This window comes from Spermophilus citellus, assembly GCF_964194105.1.
Source record: "Spermophilus citellus genome assembly, chromosome: 12".
In the NCBI taxonomy this organism is placed as follows: domain Eukaryota; kingdom Metazoa; phylum Chordata; class Mammalia; order Rodentia; family Sciuridae; genus Spermophilus; species Spermophilus citellus.
Window position 1 is genome coordinate 14,525,191 of NC_138198.1, and position 19,291 is coordinate 14,544,481.

At 52.8% G+C, this 19,291-nt stretch overlaps 1 protein-coding gene across 2 annotated transcripts in view; it reads left to right on the plus strand.

Annotated features, from left to right (window-relative positions):
• The first annotated feature begins 3,901 nt into the window (after nucleotides 1-3,901).
• RAB31 (RAB31, member RAS oncogene family) overlaps nucleotides 3,902-19,291 on the plus strand; it is an 87,472-nt gene continuing 72,082 nt past the window's right edge. The window contains exon 1 of one of the 2 annotated variants that reach the window (XM_081262739.1): nucleotides 3,902-4,162. In XM_081262739.1, the coding sequence (XP_081118865.1) occupies nucleotides 4,139-4,162 (24 nt within the window). In that variant the 5' untranslated portion in view covers nucleotides 3,902-4,138. Of the gene's footprint in view, nucleotides 4,178-19,291 lie in introns of both variants that reach the window. The other variant, XM_081262738.1, reaches the window with a different exon arrangement.

Here is a 19,291-nt window from a genome sequence, read left to right on the forward strand (position 1 = left end):
CAACAGAGCAGGGACAGGCATTTATCTGACACTGAGAAACAACAATTCCATGCGAAAGACTTAAAAATAAAGTTTCTCAGTCAATTCATGTTTTTTCCTTAATCAGCCCTTGAGCAGACCAGACGCTCACCCCTGGCAGACAGGGACTGTCCTGTGCCCCAGGGAACCGAGACCCATCTGTATTGTTCATGCTGTTTCACATGCAGAACCCACTTTCTGTCCCTATCACTTTCTCAGAACCTATTGGCTACAGACTTCTCTGGAGTCTACAGAGCACACACATTCCCACTGGCTCCTGAGCATGTTCTGTGGTATGCCATTAAACATTCCCCGCGACCACCTGGGCCCACTGAGTGGCTCCGCCAGTGGTAAGAGATCTGAGTGTCTGCCACCCCTTTAATCTTAAAGTCAATGCAATTATACTCCCTTTGCCCCATACAGGTGACTTTTTGTTGTTCTGATGTTTTTATGTGTATGTATCTGTGCACATTCAGGCTTTATTTGTAACTTTTGTCATTGCTATGGTCCCCCCCAAAATTTCTTGAATCAAAAGAGCATGATCAGTTTTATGACTGTAACCGTCTTTTGTCAGTTTTTAAAGAAAGAACCAGAGTGAGTTTCTCCAGGGGAGTTACACTAAGCACTTGTTGATGAATTACTCTTTTCTGTTGGAAGAAGCTCCCATACAGATTCATCTGATAATGAAGCATCTTCTAAGGGTGGGGAGTTCTCCAGCCTCAACGATGCTATCGTGTGGGCAGCCCCGGTGTGAAGATGACTCAAAGGTCCCCCAGACACTAGAGGTCCACAGAGCGTCGCCTTGTTGGAACAGCAGGAAATGGCTGAAGATCCTGCCTAACAAGTCCTGGGTGAGAGGCTGAGACAGGAGGATCGCAAATTTGAGGACAGTCGCAGCAACTGAGTGAGGCCCTAAGCAGCTTAGTCAGACTCTGTCTCAAAAAAAATAAAAAGAGCTGAGGATGTAGCTCACGGGTAAAGTGCCCCTAGGTTAAATCCCTAGTACAAAAAAAAAAAAAAAAAGAAAAAAGGAAAAAAACATACGTGAGTTGCAGACAGAAGGGAAAAGGGTTCATTTCTAGTCATTTAAAACAAATTTCTGGTCATTTTAGACCTTGGCAATTCAGAGAGATGACTCTTGGTTAATTCCTTATATAGACAGATCACTACATTTGTGGGTCTGTTAGCCCTGATTTGTTGCTGATTACTTTATTTGAGTTCAGGCTGAGTGAGTTATAAGAGTGGATATGGGGCCGGGGAGGACTTTATCAGGAGGTGAAATCTGAGGGGGTCTTGAAGAACCACAGGCTTCACTAGGTGCATGGAGAGGCTAGTTTGGAGAGGCTGAGGAGCTTGGGTGTCACCCTGTAGGTGGTACAGTGTCTTGGGAGATGATGAAGCTGCAGAAAAGTGGAAGTCAGAATTGGTGTTCGTAAGAAAAATTTGCATGTTTTATTTTTATTTTTTTAAGAGAGAGAGAGAGAAATTTTTAATATTTACTTCTTAGTTTTCGGTGGACACAACATCTTTATTTTATTTTTATGTGGTGCTGAGGATCGAACCCAGCCCCCACGCATGCCAGGCGAGGGCACTACCACTTGAGCCACATCCCCAGCCCAACATGTTTTATTTTTGATTTGGTAAATTGTCAGTTATGTATCACTGGATTTTTATTCCTGCTTAAGTTATGTCAGAATCTCTTCATATGTGCAGAAAATTCCAGAGGACAGGTTGGGAGTTGTGGTTTGGATGTGGCTTGAATGTGTCCCCCAGACGTTCATGTGGTCCTTAGTGTGGTAGTATAGAGACGTGGTGGACCTTTTAAGAGGTGGGGCTTAATGGGAGGTCCCTAGGTCATTGGGGGTGTGTCCTCCAAAGAGAATAGGTGATTCTCAGCACTAGAGCTCAAGAGTCCTGACCCCTGAAATGCTTCTGGGCTTCTCTACCGAGATCTCTTCCTTCTTCCTACATGAGCACTCACCATGAAGTCCTCTCCAGGGCTGACCAGAGCCTGCACCTAGCAGTTTGGGCTTTCAGCCTCCAAAGCTGTTAGCTAAATAATCCTCTTTTCTTATAAAGTTAGCCTCCCTTAAATATTCTGTTAATAGTCATAAAAATCTGACAAATACAATCAGCCCTTGTACAGTAAACATAGAGAATAATAATAGAGAACATTTTGACTTTACAAAGTCCGAGCCACCAGGACCTGTCACTCCTAAAACACATCTCCCACAGTCCTCATCCTCCCCTTGGTGCAGAGCATTGTGCATGACCAGGGGCCGATCCCAGGACCTGGTTTCTGTGGAGCCATGCTGCAGTCTCCAGGGTGGCCTGGCTGAGGGGATATAAACCCATGAGCATGGTCTGGTTGACAGAGTAGACAGCCCTTAGTAAAGCAGAGAGAAAGGCTTGATCATACCCAGGTACCAAGGGGGTGATACTCAGTGGGACCGGGAGATGGAGGTGGACATATAGGCCTATATAGGGGAACGTCCCAGTATAGTGTACAAACTGTGCACCTCTCAGACACCTAGGTGACTGGGAGGCCGGCAGAATGAGAGCAGCCAAGGATGAGGGAGCAGTAAGAATTCCTGCTTACTCCATTTGGGGTGGCCAGACCCTCTGCAACTGAATGACATGGATCCCCACTGGCTCCACATCTTCTGATGGAGACTACTCCCACCCCGGCTGGCCTGGCTTTGGGAAGTTGGCAGAAAAGTCAGTAGGACACTTTCTATATGAGGTTGAAGGCTGGCTGGCAGGCAGGACTGCGTGGGTGCCAGTGAGGCCTAGGAAGCCCTTGGCAGGTGTCTGGCAAGTGTGTAGCAGCTGCTCCCTGCCCCCACACGGCAGGACAGTGAGGCATTGTGCCCAGGGCTGGGTAGTTCTGGGCTGGCCTCTCTTTCCACCCTGCCCACATAGAAGAGTGTCTGTGCTTTGGCTACTGAATCAGGGGTGGAGAGTGATATAACAGGGATGTTGAATGGGACCTGTAACTTGTCTGTGGCTACTTTTGGAACATTTAGTCCCAATAAGTCACCTTCCACCAGCCTGCACTTCAGGGGAGGCAAGCTGTGACTCTGGGAAATTCACTTGCCATTGTCTGTCTGGGGTCCGTCTTGGTCCAGTGTTCTGGAATTTTCTCCCTGGAGGGCTTGCTTTGGAAGTCCCCACCTTGTGGGGCTACTTGGGTGTGAGGTAGCTTGGGCCTGGCTTTCACAGGAGCAAAGCCAAAGAGACCAGGTGGGTGGCCTGCTGAGAAAGCACGCGGGCCATCCATCAAAGGTCAGCAGAGAGGCCCAGGGTTTGGGATGGGGGACGAACTGTTAACATGGGGTTTAAAAGCAAACACAACACATGTTCAGCCCGCAATGCCAGTGCACTGCCAGAGCCCGGGCTGAACATTCCCCTGGCGGGCAGGGAAGGCACTGGTCTGCGGAGCGAGGAGCGGCCTCCACTTCCCAGCGAGGACGGCTGGAGGGCCGGGAGCTCCCCTGTCCTCTGCAGGGTCCTCTGTCCCAGAAAGGGGGCTTCCTCTCCAGCGGCACCTGTTTGGGTTTGGAGGAAGAGACAGACCACTGCTTCCAGAATCGTCCTCGGCCCGCGCGCGCAGACAGTGAAGGGAGCTGAGTGGAGGCTGCCTCGCGGTGGCCCCTTCCGTCCTCACCCCGTCTTCGCGGCCGTCCCTGTTTTCAGTGGCCTGGCTTCTGCGGAGCCCAGGGTCTTTCCTGGTGGCCTGCGCGTGGGCTCCAAGCGCGACTGCGGTGCGGGGCGGGGCGTCGCGGTCCCGGCCGTGGTCCGTCTTCCCGCCCGCGGCTGGGCAGCTCCGAGGGCCGGAGGGGCGCCAGGGTCTCCAGGGTCCCCAGGCCGGGCCGCGGGCGAGGCTGACGCCGGGCGTCGCAGGGAGTGGGCGGCTGGGGCTGGACCCGGCGCCGGGAGGAGCCGGCCGGGCCACGTGACCCGCTGCGGCGGCCCAGAAATAGCAGCGGCGGTTCCGCCCGCGGGTTGGCGCGAGCGCGGGCCGCGGCGGCTGGACGCAGCTGGACACGGAGGGACACGGCTGGGCGCGGAGGCCCGGCCCGGGGGATGCTGCAGAGCCCCGGCCTGGCCCGGCCCGCACATGATGGCCATCCGGGAGCTCAAGGTGTGCCTTCTCGGGGTGAGTCCGCGCCCTGTCCCCGCCCTCGGCCACCCCTTGCCCCTCGGCCACCCCGCGCCTGCTCCCCGGGCCGCCCCTCGCCGAGCCCTGGGGTCCCCGCGTCCCCCGGCCCAGGCTTCCTGCGCCCGCCCGCCGACCTACCCGCACCCGCGCGTCTTGGGGTCCCCTCTGGCCTCGCTGGGCTGCGGGGTGGGCGGGGCGGGGACAGGGCGCGGGACAGGAACGGCGGCTTTGGATGATTTCCGGAGTGTCGAAGCTCCTTGGGAGGCCGCGGGTTTCTTTCGCCTCCCGGGAGCGATGGGTTTATTCACTTAAAAAAAAAAAAAAAAGTCCAAGCCAGGGCGAGAAAACCGAGGGCATGGCCGGGCATGGCCGGGCTGGGAGGCAAAGAAAGAAAGTCCTGTGGAGCAGTGCGCCCCGCGAGCGTCCGTGCTGCGGGTGAGAATGAGCGGGACCGAGAGCGCCCTCCCCCGTCACCACTTCCCTACCCACTGGGTGTTTCTCAGCCTGAAGAAACAGCCTGGAACCCACAGCCACCATGCGAACTGGAGGACCTGTCCCGTGACACAGGGACAGGTCCCACTTAAGCCAACATTAAAAGCCCTGGGGACTCGGATAATGTTTATAGTCATTTCCTGGTGTCCGCGTCAAATTCCAGAATCCTTCCAAAAGCAGATGAGGCCCTAAACTGTGTCTTCAGTGGCCTTTGGCACCCAGGCTTGGTCCTCTAAGGCCAGCTGATTTTGTTCTCCCAAGAAGACCGTTTCCTAAGTAAAGGAGCAGCCGAAGGGTAGACCCCTTCCAGTTTGTCTCAGAAATGCTAACTGGGCTGTCAGGACGGAGGTGTACAAGAGGAAACATGGCAGTCGGGATGGGTTGTGCCAGACCACGGTGTGCCTGTGCCGGGCCTCTGGATCCTCTGGCTCAGGCAATCTCGACTGGCTCTACCACTGTCCTCGGCCAAAATCCTTAATTACACGGACTGGATGGTAATTCCAGGGGAACTGGCAGAGGCCGCCTATCCTGTGAGTCCCCGATGTGCCCTGCTGGGCTCTCCCAGTGCCTGGACTTGGCAGCCGCGGGGGTCTGGCTGGGAGGCTGTTCTGGGTCCCCTGCTGAACTGCCGGTGTGGCAGTGTGGGTATCATGTGTGCCAGGCTGTCTGCTGCAGACCAGACCTAAATGCCAGGAACTAGAAGCCATTCAGCCCCAGGGCTCCAAAGACTTAGCAGGAAAGCCTGGCCTACAGAGGCACGGTGAGTCGCATGTGTCAGTTGGGCTTGGGAGGAAATATCTTTGCCTTGTTTTGGGACACTGTCTCTGTCTCCCTTGTTGTCTATGTAGGTGGCACAGGCCCCTGCCCCAAAGCCTGCCCCCTCCTTCTCAGTTTTACTATTTAGGCAAGAATCTTTATATCCGTGTACAAGGACAGTGATCCGTGGCAAGAGCCTGCACCTGGGCTCTTTCCCAACCAACTGGCTGTGCTGCTTTGGATGACTAATACAGTTGCCTCATCTGTAAATGCACATAATAACATCTTCCCTGTTAAGGCAGAGCATTGTACCAGATGGACACTTAAGATACATGGTCACTTCCTGTCAGTCTGTGATTACAGGGTGACAGCAAAACTTGGAGATAAGTTTAACTTCCTTTTTTCTTTATCTCCAAGAATGAAGCACACTCTGGCTGGGCACTGTGACACACACCTGTAATCCTAGTGACTTTGGAGGCTGAGGCAGGAGGATTGAAAGTTGGAGGCCAACCTCAGCAACTTAGTGAGATCCTGTCTCAAAATAAAAAATGAAAAAAGCTGGTGATGTAGCTCAGTGGCAGAGCCTCCCTGAGTTCAGTCTCTGGTTCCAATGCATAAACAGAAAGGCAGGAAGCAGCACGTGTTTTCACTGGCTCCTGGAGACAGTGCCTCCCCTTGGCTCCCCTCTGACTGCTGGTTCCTTTTGATGGCTCTGCTGATGGGCATTTCACCTTGAAAGTGGGGAGAATGGTGCTGAAGCGGAGAAGAGCTTTCTGTGCAGGTGGCAGCTTTGAAACATCAGTCATATCACTTCACGGCCTCCTATTTTTCAGGGTGGCCTTACGTTTTCCACGCCGAGCAGTGTTAGCTTCGTCCCCTGCTTGGTCCCTTCCTGGGCCAGGTGTTTGCAGCAGGCTGTTCTAGCTGCTCGTCCGAGCAGGCTGGTTCTCTAGGTGACAGGGCTTGTGGGAGGTCAGAGTCCTTCTAATGCCCAGTTGTACTGTGGTGACCTGGGGGTCAGTGTCTGGAAGAGCGAGCCAGTGCTAAGTCCAGAGGCCCTTCAGAGAGAGACCCGCAGCTGCTCTCTCTCTGGGGAAGGGCCCGTGCTTTCTGGACTGAAGTCTGCCTGTGCCCAGCTCTGACTTCCTGTTTTCTCAGCGTGCCTGCTGCCTCAGTCTGATCAAGACTCTGGCATCCCCACCAAATGTGACAGAGAATGTGGCCCTCATGCTGAAGGCTTGCTGTGTCACTGGAGGGGCTGAGGGACCCGTCTCTGTGCTGGCTCAGGGTTGTGTGCGCGGCCAGGGCAAACTTTACCTCTGCTCCCTGCTGGTGACTCCTGGGGTCAGAGGTCCCTTCTATTGATGTGAGGGTCGGGTCCCTGGCAGCAGGTGGCAGGCGTGGCTTCCCTGGCCCGTAGCAGTGTTGTTCCGAGTCCTGCCGATGCCATTTTGTTGGCCTGTTAGGTGTGTCTGCTCTTGTCTCTTGGGGAGTGCTCCCAGGTGGGCCGAATAATGGCCTGGAACATTCTCTGAATGCCTTGTGCTCGAAGAAAGCCCAGGATTCAGGGGCACTGGGCTCACCTATGTTACCTGTTATCCACTCTTGGCTTGAATGTCCCACATGTGGACTCTCCTGTGGACCCCGCATGGGGTGGCCTTGCAGGCCTGTGTGAAGGCTCTTTCCTCGGGTAGCCAGGCTGCCTGCAGACCTGCTGCGGGTGCCTTTGACCCAGGGAAGCACACCAGGCTGGGTCAGCAGATGCCCAGGACCCCTAGAGTCTCAGCCCTGCCCATAAAGTGCCAACCATCCCACCGTGGAATGTCAGCACTCATGAATACTGCAAAGCGCACGCGCGTGCGCGCACACACACACACACACACACACACACACACACACACAAGCCCAAACCAAAAAGCAATCCCAAGGCAGCAGCTGCTTCTACCCCAGAGGTGGAAAGCTTCCCAGTGGCATTCCTGACACACATTGCCACGTGGCCACAGCGGGAGGAAGGGGCGGAGGCGCATCTCTGTTTTATAATTTCCTCTGGGGGTGTGTGCATGTGCACTTAAAGACTGCTTCCGGACGGAATCCCAAGGAGATTTCTGTTTGTACTTTGGTTGCCTTGACAACAGCTGGAGATTTCTGCCACTTCGTCCACAGCTGGGTGCGTGGTGAAGGCGGCCCAGCACTTCCCTGGTCCTGTGGGAGCTTGACCTCTGTGCGCAGCTATGTCCCGGCTCATCAAAGAGCTGTCACACACCTGGGGTCTGCTGGGACTCTGGGTGGTGGAGATTTCAGATTTGTACAGGGCTGCGCAGTGGAAGGACTCTTTGGTCTCGTGGACACTAGGGCCCCAGAGTGGAACGGGTTTCTGTTTACCATGACATGGAGCAGTCAGAGCTGTGTGGACTCCGCGGGGCCACCACAGGCGCTCTCCTGAACTGAAAGTCCCCGAGGAGGGTGCACAGGTTTGTTAGAGTTCTTGCAGATGGAACTGATGTGGAGCATAGTGGGTGGGGCGAGGCATCTTAATCCATTTTCTGTTGCTGTAACAAAATATCTGAGAATGGGTGCTTTTTAAAATGGGAACGTTTATCTAATTCATGATACTGATGGCTAGAGGGTCCTAAGAGAATGGCATTGCCCCCAGCTGCCTCACAACCTGGTGGAAAGGACAGGGAACTGGCCCTGTTGCAAGGGATCAAGTGTGTTCTCGTGACAACTCACTCCAAGAGACCAGCATTCATCCCTTCCCAGAGGTTGTCCCCACGGGTAACCGCCCTGTGCTTGGCCAGCTTCTTAATGGTCCAGCACCTCAACCTTGTCATGCTGAGGACCAGGTGCTTCCAGCACTTGAGCCCTTGGGGGCAGGCCACGTGGACAGAGGCCACGGCAGTAACCACGGTGCTGCTTTCCAAGGTGGGTCCCGTTAGCATGCTCATTCTGTTTTCCTTCTGAGAATCCTGGGCTTCTCTGGGTGGGAGGACGGCAGGTTGGGCCTGATTCCTCTATTAAATCGAACCCTTTTTATAAAGTGAGGTTGGGCACTGGTGACCCTGGGGGTGCCTGTGTCAACAGGACTAGTGCAGCTGGTGTGGGGGTGTCCTCCAGTAGCACCTGGCATGTGGCTGACGCTGTGCCCTGCTCCAGGTCAGGCCGACCCAGTCCCTCAGGCTCCCTGGTTCCTCTTTTCTGCCTGCCACACCCCTCCGAGGGCTCTCGGAACTCAGTGTCCCTTTGGCGTGTGTCTCAGAACCATTTGTGGAACATCTCCAGCCTCCCCCTGGCCTCCCCCTCATTCGTCCCCGTTTCCTAGTTCAGGCAGCTGATACCGCAGCCTGGAAGCTCAATGACACGGACTTCTCAGGGCTCTGGAGGCTGAGGAGCGCAAGGTGCCACCTCACAGTCTGCTTGGCTCTCCTGCTGTGTCCCCTAATGGCAGAGAGACAGGGTCCTTCTTAAGAGGATACTAATCCCTTTGATGATAATCCACCCTTGTGACCCTGTGGTCTCCCAAGCTGCCTCCTCTGGACATGCTCACTTTGGGGATGGGGCTTTGGTGTATGAATGGGGGGCTCAGATATTCAGTCTGTGGCACTTGCCCATGGCCCTCTGGCATGGCCCACCTTTGGGGCCAGTCTCCTTGTTTTTGTGGCCGTGCCGGATCCCTTAGGTCGGACCCAGGGCCACAGCTCTGAGTAAACTGCACTCTAAGGTGCTGGACCTAAGGCGATCCTGAGCCAATTGGAAGGGGCTTCAGGTATCCTTTGTCCAACAGGCTAAACTGGTCTGGTGCTTCCTGTGGGGCAAAGGTGGCACTTCCTCTGTCCTCTTTCTGTCTGTGTGTATTTGGAGATGACCGGGTGCCTGTTCCTTCAGTGGGTGGCGTTCACCCAGTGCCTCTGTGGTGCCGGGAGCTGTGGGTGGCCTCAGGTCGACAGGATGGCTGTGGTCCTTGCCTTTCCGGGGACGTGGACGCACGGTGGCGAGTCGTGTGGTATCCCTCCTTTCCTCCCTTGGTGCTGACGGTGGCGTGCCGGCATGGAGGGCCTGGTTTGGTGTGCGGGGTCAGGGGTGCCCAGCCTCCTGGACATGAGGACACACAGGCACGAGTTCTGTCCAGCTCTGCTCTGAGCACCTGCTGTTGCAAGGGGCAGTGTTGCTGGTTGGAGACGGGAGCAAGGAAGGTGGGCTCTGGTCCCCGCTGGGGAGAGAGGTCACTGGCTACACTGCAGGGACAGCTGGGTGCACAGGAAGTGGTGACCATGGCCAGGCTGGGCAGATGGGCGTGATCAGGTACTGTGGGGTGGTGGAGGCTGCCCGCAGTGGACTCTGGGTAAGGGGGATCTGGAGGGTGCCTGGGGGTGGAAGGGTCCAGCAGGGCCTTCCTGGAGGGCCTGACGGGAGAGGGCAGCAGCGTGGACTCGGGGCTCTGTCCCTCCTCTCTCAGCCTGACCCCTCTTCCTCTGATTCCGCTCTCCTTTCAGCAATGGTTTGTTGTTTTTGATTCCACTTCTCCCATATTTCATTTTGAAAAATTTCAAATGTATGAAACAGTTGAAAGGATACTACAGTAGTACCCCCCACCCCCGCTGCCATTGAAAAATGTTAAATGGAAAATTTTGGAAATAACTCATGTTTTCCAGTGTGTGACATCCTGCGTGGTGCGATGGAGTCTCACACTGTCCTTGGTCCTGCTCTGACTCACTGTGTCCATCCTATATGAGTGACCCGCCTGGCAGTGACTTCGCAGCCTTCTTGGCTGATACAGTGTCACAACCCTTGTGTGTTAGCCAGTGACTCTTGTTTCACTTAACAATGACCCTGAAACACTAAAGTGGAGGGGTGGGCAATTGGGATATGCAGCAGAGAAGCCACGGAGGGCTTCCTTTAAACCACCTCACACCATCAAGAAAAGAAGGGCGAGCCCACAGGGTAAGATATTTTGAAGGAGACAGACCTCATCCACGTGAATTTTACTGCAGTTTGTTGTTATGATTATTTTTTTACAGCTATTATTGCCAACCTCTTGCTATGATTAACTTACAAATTAATTGTATCCCAGGTGTGCCTGCACGGGAGAAAACAGTGTGTGTGGGGTCTGGGTTTGAGGCCGAGCCTGTGTGCGGGCTGCTCAGGCTGCTGGAGGTGCATGGCCCAGGGCTGTGCAGGCCAGACCCTGCAGGAAGCAGGTGGGAGCCAGTGCTGGGCCACTCGAGTTCAGCTCCTGTGGAGGCAGGGGATGCCCCAGCTTCTGGCTTCCCCAGGGGTGACGTGGTTCTGCAGCTCTTACCCCAGGCATGGCGGTTGAGCTGCCAGGAGGAACTCTGTCCTGCGCAGTCCGACCTGCCTTTCCCTTTACCTGTCAGTGGGAATACAGCAGAGTGCCACTTAACCCGGAGTCACTGAGCAGGTTTCTCACTGTGGGACCTTTTGCTTCAGCATCTTTATGATTCTCTCTCTTTCTCTCTCTCTCTCTCACACACACATATACATATGTGTGTATATATATGTACATATACCAATTTTAATTTATTTATTTAGGCACTGGGGGCTGAACCCAGGGGCGCTCTACCACTGAGCTACATCCCAGCCTTTTCATTTTTTATTTTGAAACAGGGTCTTGCTAAGTCGCCCAGACTGGCCTCAAACTTGCAATCCTGCTGCCCCGGTTTCCAGGTTCCTGGGGTTATAGGTGTGCACCACTGCACCTGGCTGTCTGATAGTCTGACATATTTTTTGTTCTTGGTGCCTGGGGCCTTCTGGACTTCTCTGGAGGTCAGGAATGTGACTTCTGTTTGCTCCGTATTTAACCCAGAAGATGCTTCAGCTACTTTCAGTTCCCCTAGAGGTGCCTGGAAGACTCAAAATTTGAATGGGACCTGCAGGATGGCAGGCAGAAGACAGGGAAATGATTTCCTCTCCTCTCCATTTTCTCTCTTTCTTTTTTTTGTACCAGGTATGGAATCAGGGGTGCTAAACTACTGAGAAACATCTCCAACTATTTTTTTGTATTTTATTTAGAGACAAGGTCTTGCTAAGTTGTGTAGGACTTCATTAAGTTGATGGGGCTGGCTTTGAACTCATGATCCCCCCGCCTCAGCCTCCCAGGCAGCTGGGATGACAGGTGTATGCCACCACACCCAGCTTCATTTCGTTGTCTTTGAGCAAGACATCACGGAGAGTTAGATCCTTTTCTGTGCTCCAGTTTGTTTTTCAGGAAGAAGAAGATAGCTGGGTTCTCCAGTTCCTTCCCTTTCTACCCTCATGGGGCACAGCCACTGTCCTGCCTAGGATTTGCAAATAGAATGTGTCATCCTAAAGGTGCCTCTGTCAAAGGTCCTTCCCTGGGAAGGAAGGAGGGACGAAGAGAGAAGAAGGGGGTGTGAGAGGAGAGGAGGAAAGATGGGAAAAAGAGGAGGAGAGAAGGGGAAAGAGGGGGAGAGGGACACACACACACACACACACACACACACACACACACACACTTGCACACACTAGCTCAGAGTATCGCATGAAACTTGCCCTTGCTTCTGTTGGAAAAGGGGCAAGAACAGATTGTTCCTGGTTGCTTTGTTTGTTTGTTTATTTATTTATTTATTTATTAAATCAAACTATTGGTCAAGACATTTACATTAATGGCAAGTTCTTGCTTGTTTGTTTTTATTTTTTGGTACCAGAGATTGAATGAGTGGTGCTTAACCACTGAGTCACATCCCCAGCCTTTTTAAAAAAATTTGACCTGAAATAGGTTCTCGATAAATTGCTTAGAGCCTCACTAAGTTGCTGAGGCTGTCTTTTAACTTTCCATCCTCCTTCCTTAGCCTCCCGAGATGCTGAGACTACAGGCCTGGGCCACCACAATTGTCCACTTATGGCAAGTTTAATTGAAAAGGCATTTTTGAAAAAGCCCTTTTCATAGCATTAGGTACTACATACTTCATGAACTTGCCTTTTGTTTTAGGAGCAAAAATATTTTCTAAATTTTTTCCTAATAAGCTTGTCAAGAGGCAAGTTTTCATTGTAAAATATCTCAGTACTTGTCCCCAGCAGGTGCCTGGAAGGGAGAGCTAGAACAGAGTCACAGCCTGGTGACTGGTTTCTCACTGTTGTGGAGACTGGAAGTCCGAGGTTGGGAGGCCATCAGGATGGCCTGTGGCAGACTGTGCCGGTCTCCTCTCTGCATCCTCCCCTGGCGTGCTGGAGAGAGGGTGGGCGCTCCCTGGGTCTCCTCTAGAAGGCACTGATCCCTCCATGAGGGCTCCGCCCTGTGACCTGGTCCCCTCCGGAGGCCCACCTGCTCACACTGTCCCCTGGGGGAGGGTTTCAACATAGAACTGGGAGGGGAACACACTGGGCCAACACAGAGCAAAGTGCATCTTTAAATTCACATCCGTTTTGACACAGTGAGATGAGACATTTTTATTTCAGCAAAAGCTCGGGATTCCCGCTGACCCCTGAGCTGTGTTTTCCTGCAGTGGCTTATGCTGTGCTGATTGCCCCCACACCCCGCCCCCCACTGCATTTTCCTCATTATTTGGTTGGCAAACCCTGGGCGCCCAAGTTGTTGCCTCTACCTGGTCCTCTCCCTCCTTCTGTCTTTCGTTTTACACTCAGGTGACTCTTCTCTGTCCTCTGATCACCTGGACCTCACCTTCAGCCTCCTCATCCTGCCGTGGCTGTCCTTTGTCCTGCCCGGCAGGGTCACCACCTTCCAGCACTTTGATCTGCTCCTCTGCGTTGCATCCTCTGGGAAGAGGCACCCCCGGCCCAGCCCTGCTTTCCTGTTTCCTCTACCAGCTCCACTGGCTGCGTGCCACGCCAGGGTGCTCTGCAAGCTGCTGGGCTCAGTAGGGCACTGCCAGGGTTGCCCCCACGCCCAGCCAGACTTCGTGAATGAGGGTTCTTTAACAATGAATTGCCAGGTGCTGGGGAAGATAATAGGAATCTTCACTCAGGGTGTGGCTTGCCTGACTGCCCTGCGGTATGCACAGGTAACAATGGCCCGAGAAGAAGGGGCTCTGACCTCAGGGTTCACCGTCCTGACAGCCGTGCATAGGGAGAGCTGATTAGCCATGCAGCTCAATCTTATGGGAGGCCACAGGATGGCCAGATGTTCCAAAGTGGAGGTGCATGGAGTGTGCGTGTGGCTGGGAGGGCTGCTGGGTACCTGCTGACCAGCTGGGAGCAGGACTGAGGTTAGGTTGGTGCAGAGGGGGATGCCTCTGGGAGCGCTGGGGGCTCTGTGCACGCTGCATTCCTAGCAGAAAGGAGTGTCTGAAAAGACTGGACACAATGTGGTCATCGTGTGCAGTGGGGCAGAGTGGGTCTCTCAATGGGCCCCTATTTTTTATTTTTTGTACTGGGGATTGAACCCAGGGGCAGTGGACCACTGAGCCACATCCCCAGACCTAGTTTGTATTTTATTTAGAGACAGTTGCTCAGCATCTCCCCATTGCTGAGGCTGGCTTTGAACTCAGGATCCTCCTGCCTCAGCCTCTAGAGCTGCTGGGATCACAGGCGGGTGCCACAGCACCCAGCATCTTTTCTGTTTGGTTTATTCATGAGCATGTGTGACTTATATGCTGAAATTTAAACCTACAAAATGTATTGTAAGGCCGAAGGTGATGTTTGAGAGGTGGATATTGTTTGGTTCTGGTTACCTGAAAATAACGCTGGAAAGTGAGCTTCTGTCAGATTGCCAGAGGCTTGGGCAGCTGGCTCGAGGCCCTGGGTGCACCCCCAGCACCGCAGGGACAGAAAGCGTTGAGTTCCATGGGTTCCCAGCTTCCTCAGTGCGTCCGTCTGTCCTGTATAGACTTAAAGTAGCATACACGGTTTAGGTGCACTCTTAATGTTTGTGTATATTTACATAAAAAAATAGCTACTGGCTACGTTGGGACTGTCTTTCCCCATGGAGAGCAGGCCCTGGACGCCTGAGGAACCCTGCTCTGACCAGCGCTGGCTGAGGGTTGGCGGACAGTCCAGTTCCCTGACGAGGTGTCAGCATGTTGGCAGGATTCTGAACGGGTGGGGGCACAATGGGAGGAAGGTGGGGTGTTCTGAGCACCGCCCGGTGCCGTTCCTGCAGCACGGGACCCCGTCACAGTAGCACCTTGACTGGTTATTCTTGGTTCGAGAACTTAATAAGTCATTGTGCTTTGGAACCAGTGTTAACTGGAATGTCATGGCCCATCCTTGATGAGCTGGGATCACTGCTGTTCACTGCAGGTGACATCCTGTGACCACCCACCACAGTGGCCAGGTGTCTGCTGTGTGGCGCGGTCACCCACCGATCCTCATGGGGCCCCCACGGGATTGGCTCAGCACTGTTGGTTGGTGTTTCTTGTGGCCAGTGGGTGACTGGGCGAGGAGGGCTTGCTCACTTGGGGCTTCTCCTGCAGTTACCATCTGGTGGTGGCCGGGCCAGGACCAGGGAGGGCTCCGTCACTTACGTGTGCGCCTGAGCTGGCTGCAAATCGGGAACCTCCTTCCACCCGGCCCCTCCTGGTGGCTTCTCCTCCTATCCGGGAGTCTGAGGTTGGCAGGCTGGCTTGCCCCACTAAGCGGGTGCCGGATCTGTCACTTCTGGCCAGCTGCCACCCTCCCAGAATGTCGTTTGTGCCCCCTGTCATTGACCAGTGTGTCACCAAGGCCAGTCCAGAAGTGGGGGGGGGGGGGTGGAGAGTAGAGTCTGCCTCTTGGGAGGAGCAGCAGGACTTTGTGGTCATCTTCAGTTCTCCCCCTGTGCGAGGGCGTCATTAAGGGGCTTGTGAGGGCCCTTCTGTCACTGTGCTCACCTTGCTCACCAGGGAGAGGGAGGGGGGAGGGGGAGGGGCTCTGGTGGAGGAGCATGCTCAGGACCCTGCTCACAGGCGGTGCTTCAGGAGTGGAGCTGGTCTGCGGGGCTCAGAGCCCAAGCACACAGCTGCTTTCCTGTGCTGTCGACGTCAGCTGTCACTGCTCCGGTCCCCATCAGCATGTTGTGGGGGCTCCCGCTGCTCCACAGGATGGGCATTGAAGAGGGGCGTCTCGGGCTGGTGTGCAGCTCAGGGGTGCAGCTCCTGTAGTGCGTGTGCGGGGCCCTGAGCTCCACGGAGAAACGTGAAAAGGGAAGCATTGTAATGAAACAATTTTGAAAATAGTTGATTGAACAGTGGAACCAGGTTTGAAATACTCCTATGGAAGGAAAAGAGGCGAATTGCTACAATGTCAGGGTCCTGGTCAGGTTCCTGGAGAGTTCAGGTGACTGTTGCCCACCTGTGGACAGGTGTGGGCAGGTGTGAGGTGTGGAGAGAGGGCAACCTGGCCTGGAAGGCGGGAGGGGCTCATGCATAGGGGCACTGATGGCAGCAGCACCTGGCCTGCCCTCCCAATTATCGTGTGCCACCTGTGTGACATCTCACTTGACCCTTGCACCACCAGCCCTACGTGGTAGGCGTTTCCCCTCTGATATGCGGCTGTGGGAAATGCTCTGTCCAGGCCAGGGAGGTGGTGCCTGGGGAGGACTTGGTCCTCTGGCCTGGTCCACGTTCTGGCTCCTGCTCTTTGTTCCTTCCACTCCCTCAGGGAGTCCTGTTAAGCACTATAATTGGTTCAGGAAGTGTCGGCTTGTGAACGGGATCACTCAGGGAGGCCAGCTGGCTGCATCTAGAAGCTCCTTGGTCAGCTGGTTCAACGGGGAGGCAGGGCTGCCCGCTGTGGGCATGGCCCAGCCGTGTGCACGTGGGCTCTGGTGGCCGAGCAATGGCAGATCCCATCGTCTCAGGCTAGTTTCTTTATGGTGAAATGTTGCCAGTTTGCATAGATGACCTGTCCAGCAGGTAACACTGCCAGGCCTGTCGTATAGAATAAGCCTCTGACCAGCCTCTTCCCCAAGACCGTTTTGCATCCTGATAACCTTAAGTTTGTAGAGGAGTTAAATCAGATTCTCCCTCCGTCTCCTGGGGCTTTCTGTAATGGACCCTGCCAAGTAGTGGTGTTTGGTTGACTGTATGAACACTGCAGGACACCACTGTCTTCATCCACTTGACCAAATTTATAACATAAATTTGAATTCTTAGATTGACGTATAACACACACACACACACACACACACACACACAAACCATCCACATACAGTCACCAATTAACATTAGGGGTCAATGGACTTTCACAACTGGAATACAACTATAGAAACACCCAGATCAAGAACTAGAATATTGCCAGCCCCCAGAAGCCCACCCTATTCCCCTTCCAGACATTACCTTTACATAAAAGGTAACTTAACACCAGGAAATGTATTTCTATATTTATTTATTTGTTAGTATTAGGTTTTTGAACCCACAGCCCTAACCAGGCTAGGCTAGAGCTCTATCACCAAGCTACATCTCCTGTCCTTTTTGATTTTTTATCTTGAGACAGAGTCTCAGGCTGACCTTGAACTTGAATCCTCCTGCCTCAGCCTCCTCAGCAGGTAGAAGTGCAGACCTGTGCCACCATGCCCAGCTCCCAGAAAATTTATTTTTAAATTCATTTTTAGATTGTAGTATATGCTTACTGGAACATCTTCTTTCTTTTTAAGTGCCTGTGTGAAAGTGATGTTTGCTGTAGTTCCTGGGACAGGAGCCTTGTGACCCACGCTGGGGCCCTGAGTTAGGTCAGAAGGCAGTGTCTTCGGAAGCCACACCCTTGTGCCACCCCGCCAGCTGTGCTTCCCCAGTGGAACCAGCAGATGAGGAGCTTCTAGGTCCAACTCGTTCCCCCTCGGGCAGGCCGGCCGGCCTTCTTGATGGATCCCATTTACAAGCTGACATTTGCTGAACCATCAGTTAATTAAAATGTGAATTGTTCATCAGTTAACATTTTTAAAGTTCTCGCAATATTAAAAACACATGCACACCTACAATCCCAGTGACTTGGGAGGCTGTCGCAGGAGAAGTCCTAGTTCAAGGCTAGACTGGGCAACTCTGTGAGACTCTGTCTCAAGATAAATAAAAAGGGCTGGGATGTAGCTCTGCGGACAGTGTCCATGGGTTCAATCCCCACTATCACACACACAAAAATGTGTGTGTGTGTTTGTGTGTGTGTGTGTGTATACACACAAATGCAAAACTTGTTTCCATTTTTAAGAAAGAAAACATTTGTTAAGATCAGTCTCCCTCTCATAGCTTTATTGAGGTATAATTGAAAAACATTGTATTTAAGGTTTGCAATGTGATATTTATATATGTGTTATATATGTGATATATATGTTGTGAAGTGATTATCATAATCAAGCTAATTAACACCCACTGCCTCAAATAGTTACCTTTTCTTTTGTGAGACTAGTTAAGATCTACTCTCAGCAAATAGATCAGTCTTTCTTAAAATTGTTTTTATGACAAGACTTAGTTGCATACTTAAGAAGAATAAAAACAATATAAAAAGGTACAAAGTGAAAAGTGAACAGAGACTATCTCCCCCACCAATGTCACGGTTCTTATGTTCCCCTGTGGTCTGTGTGTGTGCAGGCATTGCTCTTCATCCTTGAGTGTGTTTCCTTGGCTGTAAGTGTGGGTCTTCTGATTTTTTCAGAATTTACACATGGCTTGTTCTATCACAGTGGTTCACCATGATGTACAGTCAGTGCCCTAAGGATAAATGTTTAGGTAATTCTCGGGGCTATAAACAAGCAATTCTGCAGTGCAAATCCTTGTGCCTGAATCTTTTTTTTTCCCCCTCCATGCTGGGGATTGAACCCAGGGCCTTGTGCATGCAAAACAAGCACTTTATTTACTGAGCTACATCCCCAGCCCTGTGCCTGAATCTTAATGTATGTATGAAGCATGTTTGTGGGATAATTTCTAGAAACACAGTGTGGAACTAGGCGTGATGGCACATCTACAATCCCAGCAACTTGGGAGGCCAAGGCAGAAGAATTGCAAGGTCAAGGCTAGACTCAGCAACTTAGCCAGACCTTGTCTTGGGGGAAAAAAAAAAGAAAGAAACAGAACGTTGGGTCCAAGAATTGTATCTTGAGATACAATTGCAGGATCGACCTTCAAATTGGCGCACCAATCCACACTTCCTGTAAGTGTCTGAAGACACCATTTTTTACCTCCTTACGAACATTGAATATAATAAAAAATCTAAATACATAATATAGATTTAAAATCTAATTTGCATGTCTTTATTAATGACAGTGAGCATCTGTTCATGTGTTTTTTGACATTTTTCTGCCAGCCTCTGTGATCTTGTGAAGTATGCATTTGGTCTTTGTCCCTATATTTGAGCTCTGGCCCCATTTCCTGCATGCAGTGCCTAGAATCTTCAGAGTGATACAAGCCGTTTGTGTGCCCATAGTTGACTAATGATTGGTAGCCCACTGGCAGCTTCAGAGTGGGGCTGTTACCTGAAGGTCCTCAGGAGCTCGGCCCTTGCCTGCAGCAGGGCAGAGTAGCTGAGGTTCAGTGGCCCACCCGAGGCCTGGGGATCAGTCACCCGGGCCTGTGATGGAGCCTCGTGACCCACGATCTGAACTGTGCGAGATGGTGGCCCGGTGATGGCGCTGGGGCGTTACGGGTTGCCTGGCCACTGGGGACCCAGCTGGTTTCCGCCAGCCCCCCACGAGGGACTTCGGCCTCCAGTCCTCCTGTCCTGGTAGGTAAGCAACACAGGGGGTGTAGTTCAGCCCAGCTGGTGCTCACAGCTGCAGTCAAGGGTGTGAGTGTTCTGTGAGTGGAGCGGAAGTCCCTGAGTTTGAGTTTGTTCGCTTTTCTACACCCCTGCCTATTCACTTTGTTTATGTGCGTAGCTGTTTTCCTCACTGGTTTGTGAAAGCATTTGTACATTAAGAAATCAAGCCCCCTGTCCTTTGTGTTGCGTGTATTTCCCTCAGTG